This window comes from Triturus cristatus, chromosome 9, assembly GCF_964204655.1.
Source record: "Triturus cristatus chromosome 9, aTriCri1.1, whole genome shotgun sequence".
Classification (NCBI taxonomy): Eukaryota; Metazoa; Chordata; class Amphibia; order Caudata; family Salamandridae; genus Triturus; species Triturus cristatus.
The window spans coordinates 879,949,873-879,963,701 of NC_140592.1; the positions used below are offsets into that span (position 1 = coordinate 879,949,873).

At 40.4% G+C, this 13,829-nt stretch overlaps 1 protein-coding gene across 10 annotated transcripts in view; it reads right to left on the reverse strand.

Moving 5' to 3' along the window:
* EML1 (EMAP like 1) overlaps positions 1–13,829 on the reverse strand; it is an 889,011-nt gene that overhangs the window by 213,511 nt on the left and 661,671 nt on the right. For 5 of the 10 annotated variants that reach the window (XM_085626396.1, XM_085626393.1, XM_085626394.1 and 2 more), the window contains 2 exons: positions 12,999–13,049; positions 4,047–4,181 (listed from right to left, as the gene is read on the reverse strand). In XM_085626396.1, the coding sequence (XP_085482522.1) occupies positions 4,047–4,181; positions 12,999–13,049 (186 nt within the window). The remainder of the gene's footprint in view (positions 1–4,046; positions 4,182–12,998; positions 13,050–13,829) is intronic. The other 5 variants (XM_085626400.1, XM_085626399.1, XM_085626397.1 and 2 more) reach the window with 2 other exon arrangements.

Below are 13,829 nucleotides of genomic sequence, written 5' to 3' on the forward strand. Positions count from 1 at the left end.
ACCATCTATCAGTTATACAATGTTGTAGTTATTGGCTGTGGCAGGAGAAAAAGCTTAGTTGATTATTATTTTAAATGTTTTATTTTTTATTGTTTTCAATATACATCATACATTACTTGTAATTACAAGCCATCATTCGGTTACATATTTGAGTACATACATTTCCACAGGGATGAAGTTCATAGCAACCCAGTCATAGATTTTTCCATTGACCCCAATAACTATGCAGTAAGCTGTTCTAATGTATGCAACAAACCCTCAATGACTGAATCCTGATCCTGCAGTATAAGGCACAATGCAGGACATAAACTAAAGATATATTACCGAGAAGTGTTGAAAGTTGTCTTGTGCACCACATCATTTGTAAGACAAGCAAAATCAGAAAGAGGCATACAATGCAATTCTTAATTATCAGCACCTGAAAGCACAACTGAATTAACACACTTAGGCCACTAAATAATACTGCATTTATTGTCATCTCTTTCATAGTGTTAATGGTAATATAATATGTAATGTAATCAACATTATTTACAACGTTTATAAGTGCAGCTGTCACATCAAAAAGAAGGTAATGAATACTGCATTTGATGTGTGAGTTATGGTTTTTAGGACTGCTGTGCCAGTTATGGAATGTTGAGTAAACCAAAACTTGCGAATTCCAGTGTTTATTTTAATTTAATTTGTAACCTTAACTTTACCGTAACTATTTTTTTTACGAATTGTATATATGCAGAGGTACTAATTTAGCACAAGTCTAGCTGTGGGACAATGGAGATCTGAACACACGAGAGCCCAAGGATACGAGTCAGGATTGCAGAATTGTACATTCCTTTTCGAGGGCATATAAAATGAGCTCACCATCTGTAATTGCGTAATTGTACCAGACGCGGCCAGCTGTAATTAACACAGGTGGGGCGACAGGCACACTGACAGGCACTAATAAAAACCAGCAGTGCCCTTAGGGCCAAAGCTCTAAGTCATCGTCCATTTTAAACTGTGTTTATAACGGGCCACGATTGAGAGCTCTGGAGTTGAGACTGAAGGCACTGCGAATTTCTCACAGTGCCGGTCAGCGAATTAAAGCAACTTTATATATAAAAAAGATTTACTTACCTGTTGCCTCATGCTGGGTGCTCCTCTTCATTATGGCAGCACAGGATCCCAGAGCTCAAGCAAGCTACTCCCTTCTACCAATCCGAATGCTTCTCTTAGCAGCATGAGAGAAGCACCAGGATTGGCTGGAGCGCGCTGGTGCAACACTCCTTAAAGCACTGGGGTTCTGTGCTTGCTCTAAACCAACTGTCTGTGACAGTTGGGGTGGAGTTTTAAAGTGTACGTCAGGCAGGCCGTAGCAAGGCGGCTGACAAAAGTGACATGCACACTTTAAACTAAGTGCACAGAATTCCTCTCTACTGCTGCCCCGCCCCCTCCCCCCCATCGACTTGTCTGCTGCCAGTACGAAAAATAAAATGGTAATAAAGGTGTTTTTTTTACCATTTTATTTTTCATGTTTCCTGCTCTCCAGTGGAGGGCGACGCTTCTACGCTCTCATGGATGCACCGCTGCTGAATTTTACACACTATAAAACTGTGATTGTAAAGATGCCTTCACCAGAATTGCTCTTTTTTAATTTTATTTCTCCCAAAAAGAAATATTTGGCAGTATCGCTTCACCTCTCCCCCTCTAATTTTGGCGGCCTGCCGTTCCCATTCCTACCATGAAAGAGATTTACTCTTTCACTTGATATAGATACACCTCTGACTGTTTTGAATGTTTGAATGGATCATAGGAATGTTTTTTTTAAATGAGCCAACTCATGGATGTCTGTCTGGGTATTCACAAACTTTTCATAGTATCCGCACCATGGAAGGCCTACTCACTCCTCAGGGCAGGACTGGCCATCGTGGGCACCGGGTGTATCCCCATTGGGCCGCCAGGCTGGGGCCGTTTAGGCCCCTGGAGGGCCGTTTTTGTTACCGGGGGCAGGCAATATCGGCCCTGGTAACATAATCGGCCGAAACCGGCCCTAGCAGACAGCTGGGCTGCACCCCTTCTCCCCTACCAGAGGGGCCGGCCGAGCAGTTTGCCAGGGCTGGTTTCTGTTCCCAGTCCGGCCCGGTCACTCATTCTGGGAGAGGGCCTACTGAGTGAAATACCACCACATTTGCTTGTATATACACATATGCAAATCCATGTACAAGGGCATGTTCACATTTTAAGAAATACAAGAATAATTTGTACTCGCAATTTAATCCAGAAGCATGCATAAGTGGAACTTAACTCTTACAAACGATTTTGTGAATCAAGCCCATTATTGTATATGGATGCATGCAATTGCCGTGCTTTCTTGTGCTCGTCCAATTCCCAAATTGGAGAAATTGTCCCTTCCTTAATCTTGCAACATATGCTGCAAAGGTGGCACATTCTCATTACTCTACTGACATACTCCACCTAGAACAAGCTTCTCCCAGAGAAGCCCATGAGCTTCTGGTAGCTCTCCAGCTATCCGTCGGTGTCTCTCCTGTGTGCAGCCCAGCCTACTGTATTATAAGCATTTGCTTGGTTGAATTAACACAAGCATACCAAAATAGCAAAGTGCTCATTCGATTAGAAAATGTGAGTATTTTCACAACTCCTCAGCTGACATTTGGAGAAAAATTGCTGACTTTCTAAAATATATTTTAAGTTGATATTTGAGTGAAAAATCATGTGGCATTTGAGAGACTATGTACAAATGGTAATACCGTGGTGCCAAGGGTGTTGCAGTTATGGCTGTCATATTCTACCCATGTAGAGGCATTCCATATTGACAGACATTTTTAGATTACTGCTTATAACCATGGCTGATGCTCTGAAGTGATCACTGGTAGTAATCTTGCATATGGTGGCCGTTGATGTAATCTTGTCTGATGTGGTCACTATTACAACACTAATAATATTGGTAGCTCTTGATGACTTTCATTGAGGAGAAGTAGTAAAATAATCTGACAGATACAGAGAGAGAAGACTGGGATGGGAGGATTAATATTAATATACGAACATAGGAATAGGATAAGAAATTAAAGAACAGCAGGAAAAGGATTTAGGAAATCAGGGCAATGGTTGGAAAATCAAGGTATAGGTTATTAAAATAATCTGACAGATACAAAGAGAGAAGACTGGGGCAGGAGAAGTCATCTGAATATACCAACAGGAACAGAAGTAGAAATTAAAGCACAAGAGGAACTGGATTTTGGAAATCAGGGAAACGGTTGGAAAAATCAAGGTATAAGTTAGTAAAAGTCTGAAAGATACAGAGAGAGAAGACTGGGGTGGAAGAATATTTCTGAGTACCCTAATAATACACTGTTGACTTCCAAGTCAAATATTAAGTGGGAAAAAGTAAATTGGGAACACAACAGAATGGAGAAGGCATTACTCGCCATACCAAAAGAATGTTAAAAACTTGCATGCCGAATTTCAGGGACATCTTTCTAGACCCCGAGTAAAATGTCACTGACATGATCTTAAAAAGCAAAACACTGCAGCTTTTATTTTGAAGGATGTTTCCCAAAAGTTTTTATATTTTTAAAATTCTTCCTTTATGTTATTTTGGGACTTTGTTGGCTTCACGTGCACTCTTAAAAGTGTTCTCCTACTTCAATTTGTTTTATTTCTTTTCTTTTCTCTCTTTTTTTTCTTCTTTTGATGTGATATTTACATTTGAAATTAATTATATATATATAAATGTTTTTATTTTCCTACCAATAATGTTCACAAAAACACATTAAATGTACAATTATGAAAAATCAGCCTTTAAGCCCTCATTATGAGCTGCCCGTAATCTCTGAGGAGCCTTGGCAATTCCAGTTCTCCATTCCTCAATTGACCCTCATGGCTCAATTTACTATTTGCCAGTTCTTCCGACCCTTGGAAATGCCATTTGGGCCAGTTCGGCTATCTCAAGTGGTCAGAATTACTGGACCACTAACAGGCAATGCGTAATGAGGGAGTAAGAGTTCTACAGGCATGAATTTCATTACACAGACCGGTTTTGTTTTTCATACCTTTCGCTATTCTTTTTGCTACTCGAGGAACTGCTTGTGGATCCGGTTCGATTGCGACTGCTTTTGCCGTCTCCAAAGCTCTCTCTTCGGCCACCTGCAGATACAAGCTCTGTAGAGCTGGTTCTTTTGACAGTGCTTTGTGGAGGAAAAAAAGGAAGTATTAGTTGTTTCTAATGCTAAATAAAGATTGAATGTTCCCATTGCACATCTATCAAGGAATAGCAGGCTTTGTCGAGAAGGATAAATATATGTATCCTGCAGCGAAATTGAACCACGTTGAAGGGAAGACTGCCCCCGATTGTACCAGAGAAGCATTTTGATAGAACATGATTTTGAATGCAGACTTATACATTTAACATTTCAGGAACTTTTAACATGGATCACAAAACGTATACTTTTGAATGCGGCTGCCTGCAAGCAGACCTAGCATATGACCATATTAGAAGCATGGAGAGAAAGAGAAAGAGAAAGATATTACAAAACATCGACCAAGGTTCGAAGCTTCGGAAGATGCTTCCAAAATGATAAGCTTTATGACCACTATAAAGAAGAAAGAAGATGCAGTTCGAAAGCGAGACTTAACGTGCTAGCTAAAAAAAAGAGTAGAAAGCAAGAAGGAATAAGAACACATCGAACAGTCGCCTGTGCAGAGAAAACAATTTGAAATCATGCTACACATGTTGATATCCTGTAGGAAATGGGGGCATTAAAAGCAAAGTATCTGCGAAGGATTCTGAAATTTTGAAGGTGAAATGGAAAAGCCATATATGTCATTCTTTCTGCTGTTCAACCAGTATGCCTATATCTTGAAAGCAATGGCAATTACGTTTAGGAAACGAATGCACCTAAAAGCAAAGAAAGAAAGAAGCAAAGAAAGAAAGAAGCAAAGAAGGAAAGAAAGACAGGACAGGATTCGATAGTCAGTGTCTGCCACCATCAAACTTTAAGGTGGCCTCCTCTCAATGGGAAGGGCAATTAGGAAAGAAGAGCAAGAGATCTGAAACCCTTTCAGCACCATTAGCATTCAAAAACAGGCCAGCCGAGCCAAAGAAGAACTTGCGTAGAAACCTACAGCATCTAGAAATACCCAGCCTTATCTGACAGAGGTTCCACTGCAGCACAAATGACAACTGTACTACACTACACTACACTCGCCTACCCGCATGGGAAACGACTCAATTGTCGACTCTTAATCGTCTCTGTGGGAGGACCCTTCACTGGCCATGGACTAGCAGATTAAGCCTACATTGCAGTAGTTTGGGCGGCTATTAGGGGCATGCTTATGCCAGGCCACCCAGTGTGTAGAGAATAAGTATTTTTTATTTTTTTTTGTAACACAAGGTAGCATGTACTTGTAAAGTATTTGTTCACCCTGAAGGGTACCTTGACGCTGAAATGACAGATGTTTATTGGTACCCAACTCACAGGTAGATAATTGTTTTTATCTCTTAGTTTTTCCCTTTAACCCGTCCTTATTTTGTTGGTTTAATTCCTGCAGGTTTCTCGACTCCTAGCACCAGTCCCCCATCCGATTCTTCACTTTCTATGTAAAGATATTCACTGACATTTTAGATGTAGTATTTTATTTCCTTTTACCTTGCAAAAGCCAGGTGACAATGTAAATAAAAGCTTAAAACCAACTGCCCATAGTTATTATCACAGTACTAGAATCTAGTTAATTATAGCATAGATACAACGTGGAGTTTTGGTCCAGATTGCCCTAAATTTCCAAATGCTCATTTTAACCAAATTGGGTGCGTCTTGTGCAAGACTGAGTAAGCTCTGGCTTGTTATGAGCATACTGCATTTTGAAACTTTAGTTTCACTTTTCATCTTGCCAAGTAAAGCCCAAAAAACCGTGCGAGCCAGAAATTCAGGACATAGCAACATGAAGCCACTTGACGGTTCTAGCAAGGAAAAACATTCCTTTCAAAACGTTGGAGATTCTTTCTACATCGGATCCATGGCTCAGTAGAACTGATTCGCAGTTTCATAGATGCCAAGGGACCCATGTCACATTCGATGCCATCACCAAATCGGTCTTTTCAGACCCCGCCACTAGCCATGCTGAGGTTTTGGAAACCTATGTAAAATGTTCTCCCAGAATGCAACAAGAAGCGCACAAAAAAATAAGGACTGTCTGAGACGATTACTTAGGAACGTTCAAATTTCATATCAGCTGCATGCGGCTATTAATTGCTTAGCTATTTGTCGAAGAGTTTTGCTGCAAGAAAAACAGTTGTATACGTTTGTGCTGATGGTCAAAAACATTTTGAGTTTACAAATAGCAGTGCTTTCTTGTCCTTCCTCAGCCAGACTACCAGTGCTGCCTAGTCACGGATGACTCTTAACCCACCTGGGCTTTGAGACATTAGAACATGGTGGTCAGGGGAGCTCTAGGTTCACTTTTCCAGCAGCAGCCAAATGCATAAATATAATAGTATACAAAGGGCTGCAGGCTGGACAAACCTCGAGACTGGCTGCAAAGGTAACATGGTGTGCCATTTGGCTCCAATGAGCTTTGTGTTGGTGAACCTAGCAGAGGTACGGCACATTTGGCTGCAGATAGATCACTATGGGGATGGAGTCTTTACAGTGAAGCAAAGTGCAATGAAACATAGAAAAGGACAAGCTTATTATAAAGTATTCATGTTAAGTAAAGAGTTAATTAGGCCTTGGGCCAGGGAGGATAAATACCTACATAAATGCATTGATTTAGCATGTATACTGTTCAAATGGCAGACTGCACTGTCGTGGAAATCATATGTAGCCTCGGACATGCAATGTTGGCTCCACATCTTGTTAAAGTGGGCAAAAGCTCAATCAGATGTCCTTACGGAGACCCATAGACGTAACGGAGCCAGAGCCGGGGTAATGACTTGGGACCTCTACATTAGGAACCTGGAAGCAAAAGATGACATGCGACCACCTGTCCCCCTGAACACCTCCCAATCTACTATTGCTCACTTAAGGGTCTCCGGCAACGAGACAGTAAGAAGTGGACCGTGTCCCATTATGGACACTAAAGTCAGTTGCACTGCCCCTGACAACCTAGAGACACTCACAATATTTGTAGATGCACAATCTAGGGCATGGTTGTCCCATGCACAATGCATGCAAAGTTCCTCACATAGCAGCTTCCTTCATGTATCCAGCCACATGCTACAGCGTCCCAACAATAGTCGAGGTAGAAACAGTACACAAGCAGCTATTAAGTGGCTGTCCCACAAGCTTCAGACACCCCCAATAGGACCATCGACTACATCTATGGTATCTTATGTTTATACAATGCTGGCCTGCAGTCTAACCATATTGTTTAGTACCAGGCTGAAGATGCGTGACATATGAACTAATGTGACTCCACTGTGTATGTTCCTAGCACGGTGCCCTAGTCCCAGATAGGCCCATATTATTGTTATATGTTGTAAAACCAATACAGAAATGTGAAAATATGTAGAGTTAATTCTAAGTTTGGTTCATTCAAAACCCACATTCACTGCACTGTTTCTCATTAAGACCAGTGTTTGCAGTTAGACTACATTGGGTAACATTTCATTTAAAATAAATGCTGGGACACATGTCCATGATCATCTGCGCAGCAATTATATCCCCACCATTTATCCATTGTCCTGAGGATCCCCTAAACCATTATATGTTTTTGGGCAAATGTTTCTGGCTTCTGATCCCAAGAGATACAATAAACCACATTGTTTCGTGCTCCTCAAGGCCACCATTTGTGATCTCGGAAATATTTGCAAACCCTCTGACGGTCTTCCAATGCATAACTCTCTGGGTGGGTAGCTAGCGTACCTCCCTTCAATCCGTTTACAGGGGTCCTCACAGGTAGGTGCATTTATAGTGATTGGGACCTAACAACTGCACTCAGTGGTGTTGCCTACTGGCCTACCTCGTGAAATTAAATTCAGTGACCTGTGTCAAAAAGGAGCCCCAGAACACATGTATTATTAGTTTTGGTTTTGCAATAATATTCACGTGAGCATGGGAGCTCGCAAATGCACCCATGCACCTGCCGTTAGAGTTACTCTTGGATGATCATGGGCATCTTTTCATGTGAAACCTTGATTCCTAGCTAGAGGACGTCTGATGTCCACAGTGAAACAACAAGGACAGCCTCACTGCCCCCTCTTCTCCGGCTTCCTTAATCTCAAAGCCGTAAGCGGAGGGCACAAGGTTTCAGGCACCTGGAGGTTCTACTTAGCAAGGGCCATGAAGCCTGGACCACTGTAGTGAATTCTGAGGGAAAGGCAATGGGTCTCTTTACAGAAACCCCTCTGCAGATGAAAACTCTGCCTCGTCCTAGTTGGTTGGATGTCAGAACTGGATCCCATAAAATTCTGTCTCATCAAGCTCCCTCTGTTCTAGCTAATTTGTTAGTTCCATACAGTCCGAACCGTCCTCTCCGGTCATCGGGTCTAAGACTGGTCTGCATTCCCCATGTCCGTAGAGTCAGAGCAGGCTAAACTTTGGAATGCTCTTCCCCCTGCAGTTCAAGGACTCCAAAATCACCTGGAGTTCCGTAAAGCTATAAAGACATGGCTTTTTCGGGATAATTTTTTTGGTGGCGTTTTCGCTGTCTGTTTTAATCATGTTTACTTGGTAGCGCTGGGACGCCCCGTCGCTGGGGTAGCCATGCGCTGTATAAATTTCAGTAAATAAAATAAAATTAAAATAAAATGCTCTGAAGCAGGTTGGAAGGGACTGCTTCCAAAGTGCCAAAAGCAGGACACAACACTTTAGCTTTATGGCGAATATTGGCTATGAAGACAGACTTGCTTGGACCCTGAGTCGGTGCTTCAGAGAAGTGGGTCTTAAGCGCTGACCATTTTGGTGTGGGCATATACTCCATGTTCAACCATGTTTGCGAGGGTACTACGATTAAGAAACCTGGTAGGACAGTCACATGTTTCTTTCAATATAATAACTGGGTTATATTGCAACTCGACTCACACCGCCGGTTTTGATATGAGAGTGGACTGCTCATCCCCAGCTACACAGATTCAAAGAAAGCTTGGTAGGCCAATTTTCCACCACAGACTCAGCGTTCTACTTTGTAGGGAACACCAGAAATCTAATCTTTGATATTGCTTTGTTATTATCCCTGCAAATGTACGCACAGGCAACAAAGCCTGACCATAATGAATCACTGTTGCTTATTTTTGTAAATGTATATGGGAATATATGAAAGTAACCAAAAGATGATGGGTGAAATCCTTGCAAGCGTCTCAGTCTCTGCCAATCACTAGGATTACATTCCAGTCCATAACATTTTGCTCAGTGCGCCACTCCGGAGGGTGAGCATTTCAGATTAACGTGTCCTTGTATTTCTGGCTGTGTGGATTTTTAACGCTAACACGGATTGACGTGTTTATTGTTTCGTCCCGATCTTTTCCAGTTTCCTGAAAAGCAGCCAACAAAGAATTTTGTTATGCTCTATGGAACTTTTTATTCATGATTGATTCTTTAGAAGAGCAAACAAATGAGCAAGTTGATGATGTGGGTGAAAGACAAGTCTTTATAATTAAGATTAGATCTTGATAATGTTCATGTAGCAGACCCATAGTTTCAACCGATTTCCTAAACTGGATGGAGTGTTCTAGACCATGCAGTATTCTTGGAGATCAGAGTAGTGAATTAGATGGATTTTTTAAAAACTTTTTTTATTGAGCAGAGCATTAAGTACATAAAATACATATTATCATAAAGATAGTTATAGAAACCATTAAAAAAAAAAAACGATAGCTTCTTCTTACCATGACAAAATTTAAAGAAAGAATATGGCTGTAGCAGCTAATAGCATCAACAACAAAACTAGCAATGTGCAAAGTGCAAAACATGTAATAAAGTGAAACGGCATGGAAAGTGCTAGAGCTTCTAAAGTGCAATGGCAAATAAAGTGCTAGTGCTTTTTATCACAATAACTGCTACAGTTTCTACATCAATATCAAGTGTTAATATCCCTCCTTTAGCTTTTCTAGATTACTAAAAAACTTCCAATTGTTTTCAAATTTCTTAGTGGCTCCCACCCTTCTTGCATAAGCTTCTTCAAAATTTTGTGTCCTTTTCACTTTATTAAACCACTTCAAATGAGAGGGAACGTCACTAGATTTCCAATTCTGAAGAATCAAAGAGCGGGCTACAGTACAAGAAATAAATAGAGAAACTTTTTCGCCCTTGCAACATAGTTCTGTCGCTACCTAATCCAAACAGAGCAGCCTCGGCCTCAAGCAGAACTCTCTTCCCAATTGCCTGCTCTATATCTAGAAAAATTGCCTCCCAAAAGAATTAGATGGAATTGATGGTGATATTAATACATAACCCTGGTAGTTGGCTTTGCAAAAGTTTGCTGATGGATGTGGAGTTAATTCTTATTCCTTTTGGGACAATGGGTATAACATTGAATAGGTCTTTCCAGGGATACATTTTTAGATAATTCTATGAGAGGGGGGAGGTGATTAAGGTGAAAAAAGAAACCAGTGCTTGCCTGTAGCAATGGTTTTGTAGCTTGAGACTCATCTATATTCACATACTGTGCATTATTCCGCCATCTAGTGGTTGGGTCTGGAAGTGGTCCTAAATATTATATATATTTTTTGTGGGCATCAACTAGGGCGGAGCCCTATCACTCACTATGATGTCGACAGTAAACTCACAGTGCTCCAAAATGTGATTTACATTTTAGAGACTTTGTGACAAGAATGAGGTGGTAGGATCATATGCAAATCTAAAAGAATCTCTAGCTGCCAAATCACGGTTTCTATAGTAACTTCGATCATCTTAGATTCACATGCTGTGCACAGATGTTGTGGGAGTATTGTGGAAGTGTTTTTGGTGGAAGAGTTTTACGAAATACATGTTTCAATATTGTCTGACCTAAAACTGCCTCTTTTTGGGTCTCAATATCTATACAACAATGTTTTTTGAAGATATGTGTTGAGGACCATGTGGCACCAGCATGTGTCTTAACAAGACATAAGATAGAAAAAAAAGCAAACATTTCTCCCTTCTTTCTTGTTTCGTTTGCTTTTGGTTTGCTGATTAGTGTTTTTTGCCAGTGTGTAAGCCATTTCTATTGTCTGTACAATTCATCTTGCACTTGATGCTTTCGTAAAAAGTATACCCAAGGAGTGAGGAGCATGGACCAGGAGAAGAGGTGGGAGAGAGGCTGTCGTCGTTTCTCTGTGGACATCAGACCTCATCCACCTAGCAATCGATGTTTCATACAAAAGGCACCTTTGCTAACTCCCATGCTCACATTAACATTTTAAAATCAAAACAGAGGTTTGCAAACATTTACATAATAATAATAATTATGTTGTGAGTCTCTTTGCCCCAGGTCACTGGACTCAATTTAGAAGGGTAGGCCAGTAGGGGACACCAGTGAGTGCAGCTTACAGATTCCAAAACATTATAAATGCACCCGCTAGTGAGGACCTCTGCAAAGAGATTGAAGGGACCAACCTCCAGGGCAGTGGTTCCCATAGAGAAGAAATGATTAGTTTTTCGAATATCCTTGGTGTTTTCCAAATATAACATTGCTCTTCTAACAGAGGGCATCCAATGGTCTTTTAGCTGTGTTTTAGGTGTGTGGGAAGTTGAATGGGTTGGTTTCTGTGAAAGTGTGACAGCACTTTGGGAAGAAACTTTGGATGCCTTGTCATAACCATCTTATATTTGTTTAACTCACATACATTTTTGTCTAATAATAGTGCTTCCAATTCATGTACTCTGCTTACATATCCGACAGCAATTAGAAAGGCTGTTTACAGAATATGGAATTTAAAATCTATTATATGCATAGGTTCAAAAGGTATTTTCATTAGTGTTGCCATTACTAAGTTCAGATTTCACTGAGAGGCTGGTGCCAAATGCAAAATGTGTAGCCTCCTTGCACCTTCGGGGCGTCTGGCAGATGGGGGTGTTGCTTATTAGTATAGTATTGTTTTTATCCATACATAATCTTCATACACGATTTACCCTATCGGTTACTGAATGAAGAATACCTCTTCCTCTCCTCCCTCCACCCGCTACATCTGCAGCGAGAGATCATTCAGGAAATAAGTCCATCCTCTTATTTTTTCATTGTTAATATTGTTGGCTAAGCATGCGTGCAAGAGATTGTGCCTATGTGCTACCTTCACTACCACAGGTACAACGTAATTTGTATCACTTTAATAACCTAAAATACAACATTTCAATCCTCTTCAAATTGTCATTTGTATTTATTTTTTGGAGGTTTGTCCCCTTTCAGCCACTTGAATGCACAAGTACAATATTAAGCAAACTAGATACATGTTTTACTCAATACAGTGGAATGTGATGTTAGTGTATGCAAGGCCATGTCATAAAAGTTTTGGGTATAAACTCTAGTTCTGCTGCTCACGATTGGCTGTTCACATAGTGCGAGTTAGCTGTGAAGGTAGAACCTGGGTAGAAAAAAGTGTTATACATATTTTACCTGGATACAACAAAACATGGGCTGAAGCTGCAAAATGTAACATAGGAATTAGCAAAAGGTTTCCATTTATAGTTTTACAACAAAACAACTTGTTTCGTTACATTTTTTGTGGCGTATTCTCTAATTTTTCAAAATGTCTTGCTCGATTCATATAAAAAACCATGAAAGTACCAAACACAAAGGCATTTTACTGACAAAATTACAATTTCTGAATGATGCAAACTCTGGCAAACCCACCTCCAGCCTTTGTATGTTTGTGGGTGTCACATTACCAAATACAAATGTTATAAAATTCGAACTGAAAAAAAGTATGGAAAGCAGACATTTATGTTTTACAATCTTTTGTAATGTACAGCAAAAAATCTCATCTTTCTTTTAAAGTTTTGCTCATTTATACGTCAACAAAGAAGAAAGCTACATCTAAAACTACATCTACATTGCATTTACATCAGAAAACAAATCTAATATGCCCTCACCTGGGGTTCGCCTTATTTAGTTTGCATGCACTGAGGAGGCTCTCAGACTTGCTACGTCCACAAATAAAGAACAAAAGAGAAGAGCAGAAAGAAGAGCAGAAATGTTGATTATAGAGAGAAAAGAATAGACAAATGTAGACACAGTACACCGTTATGCTACAAGAGTGATTGATATAAAGTGCAAATAGAATAGATGTGAAATATAAAAAAGAAATCCCATTCAGCTTCATCATGTACTAGTTACAAACTAGAAATATGTGAACATATTTTGCCTGGATAATGTCTTACCTTATCACAGCTTCCACTTGCCTTCCTTTAGGGTAATACTGACAATATAAAAGGCCACTTGTAAAAGTCAAAAGAAATACATTTGACCAAATTTGCAGTCACTTCTAAAGACTCTTTCACCGTATCCAGCATGTTGGCTGTCTTACTCTGTCACTTTGCTTGGGAAATGGAGCGACAAGACCGCCCACTGAGCTAGGCATGTAGGAGAGAGGTATTCGAAGGTTGTGGTCACTGTAAGTCTTATGCTACATGGCTCTTATCTATGACCATAGAGAACACTGAAGCATCTAAGAGGGCCATTTTAGTTGAGAATGTGGCTTCCAGAGATGCTAGATTGTAAGCATGCCTTCAAAGACATTCTTATCCAAGGGGATGCTGGGGTGTGCATTTAGAGACAGACAGACAAAGAGCACTGTGTGGAGGATGCATGCAGTATTATGGTGAAACAAAGAGACAAGGCAACATGGCAGCTGTTTAACTTACAACTGACTCCTTGCAACGGAGTATTAGTACAACTGATGCAGTACGTTCTTTCAGCCAGAA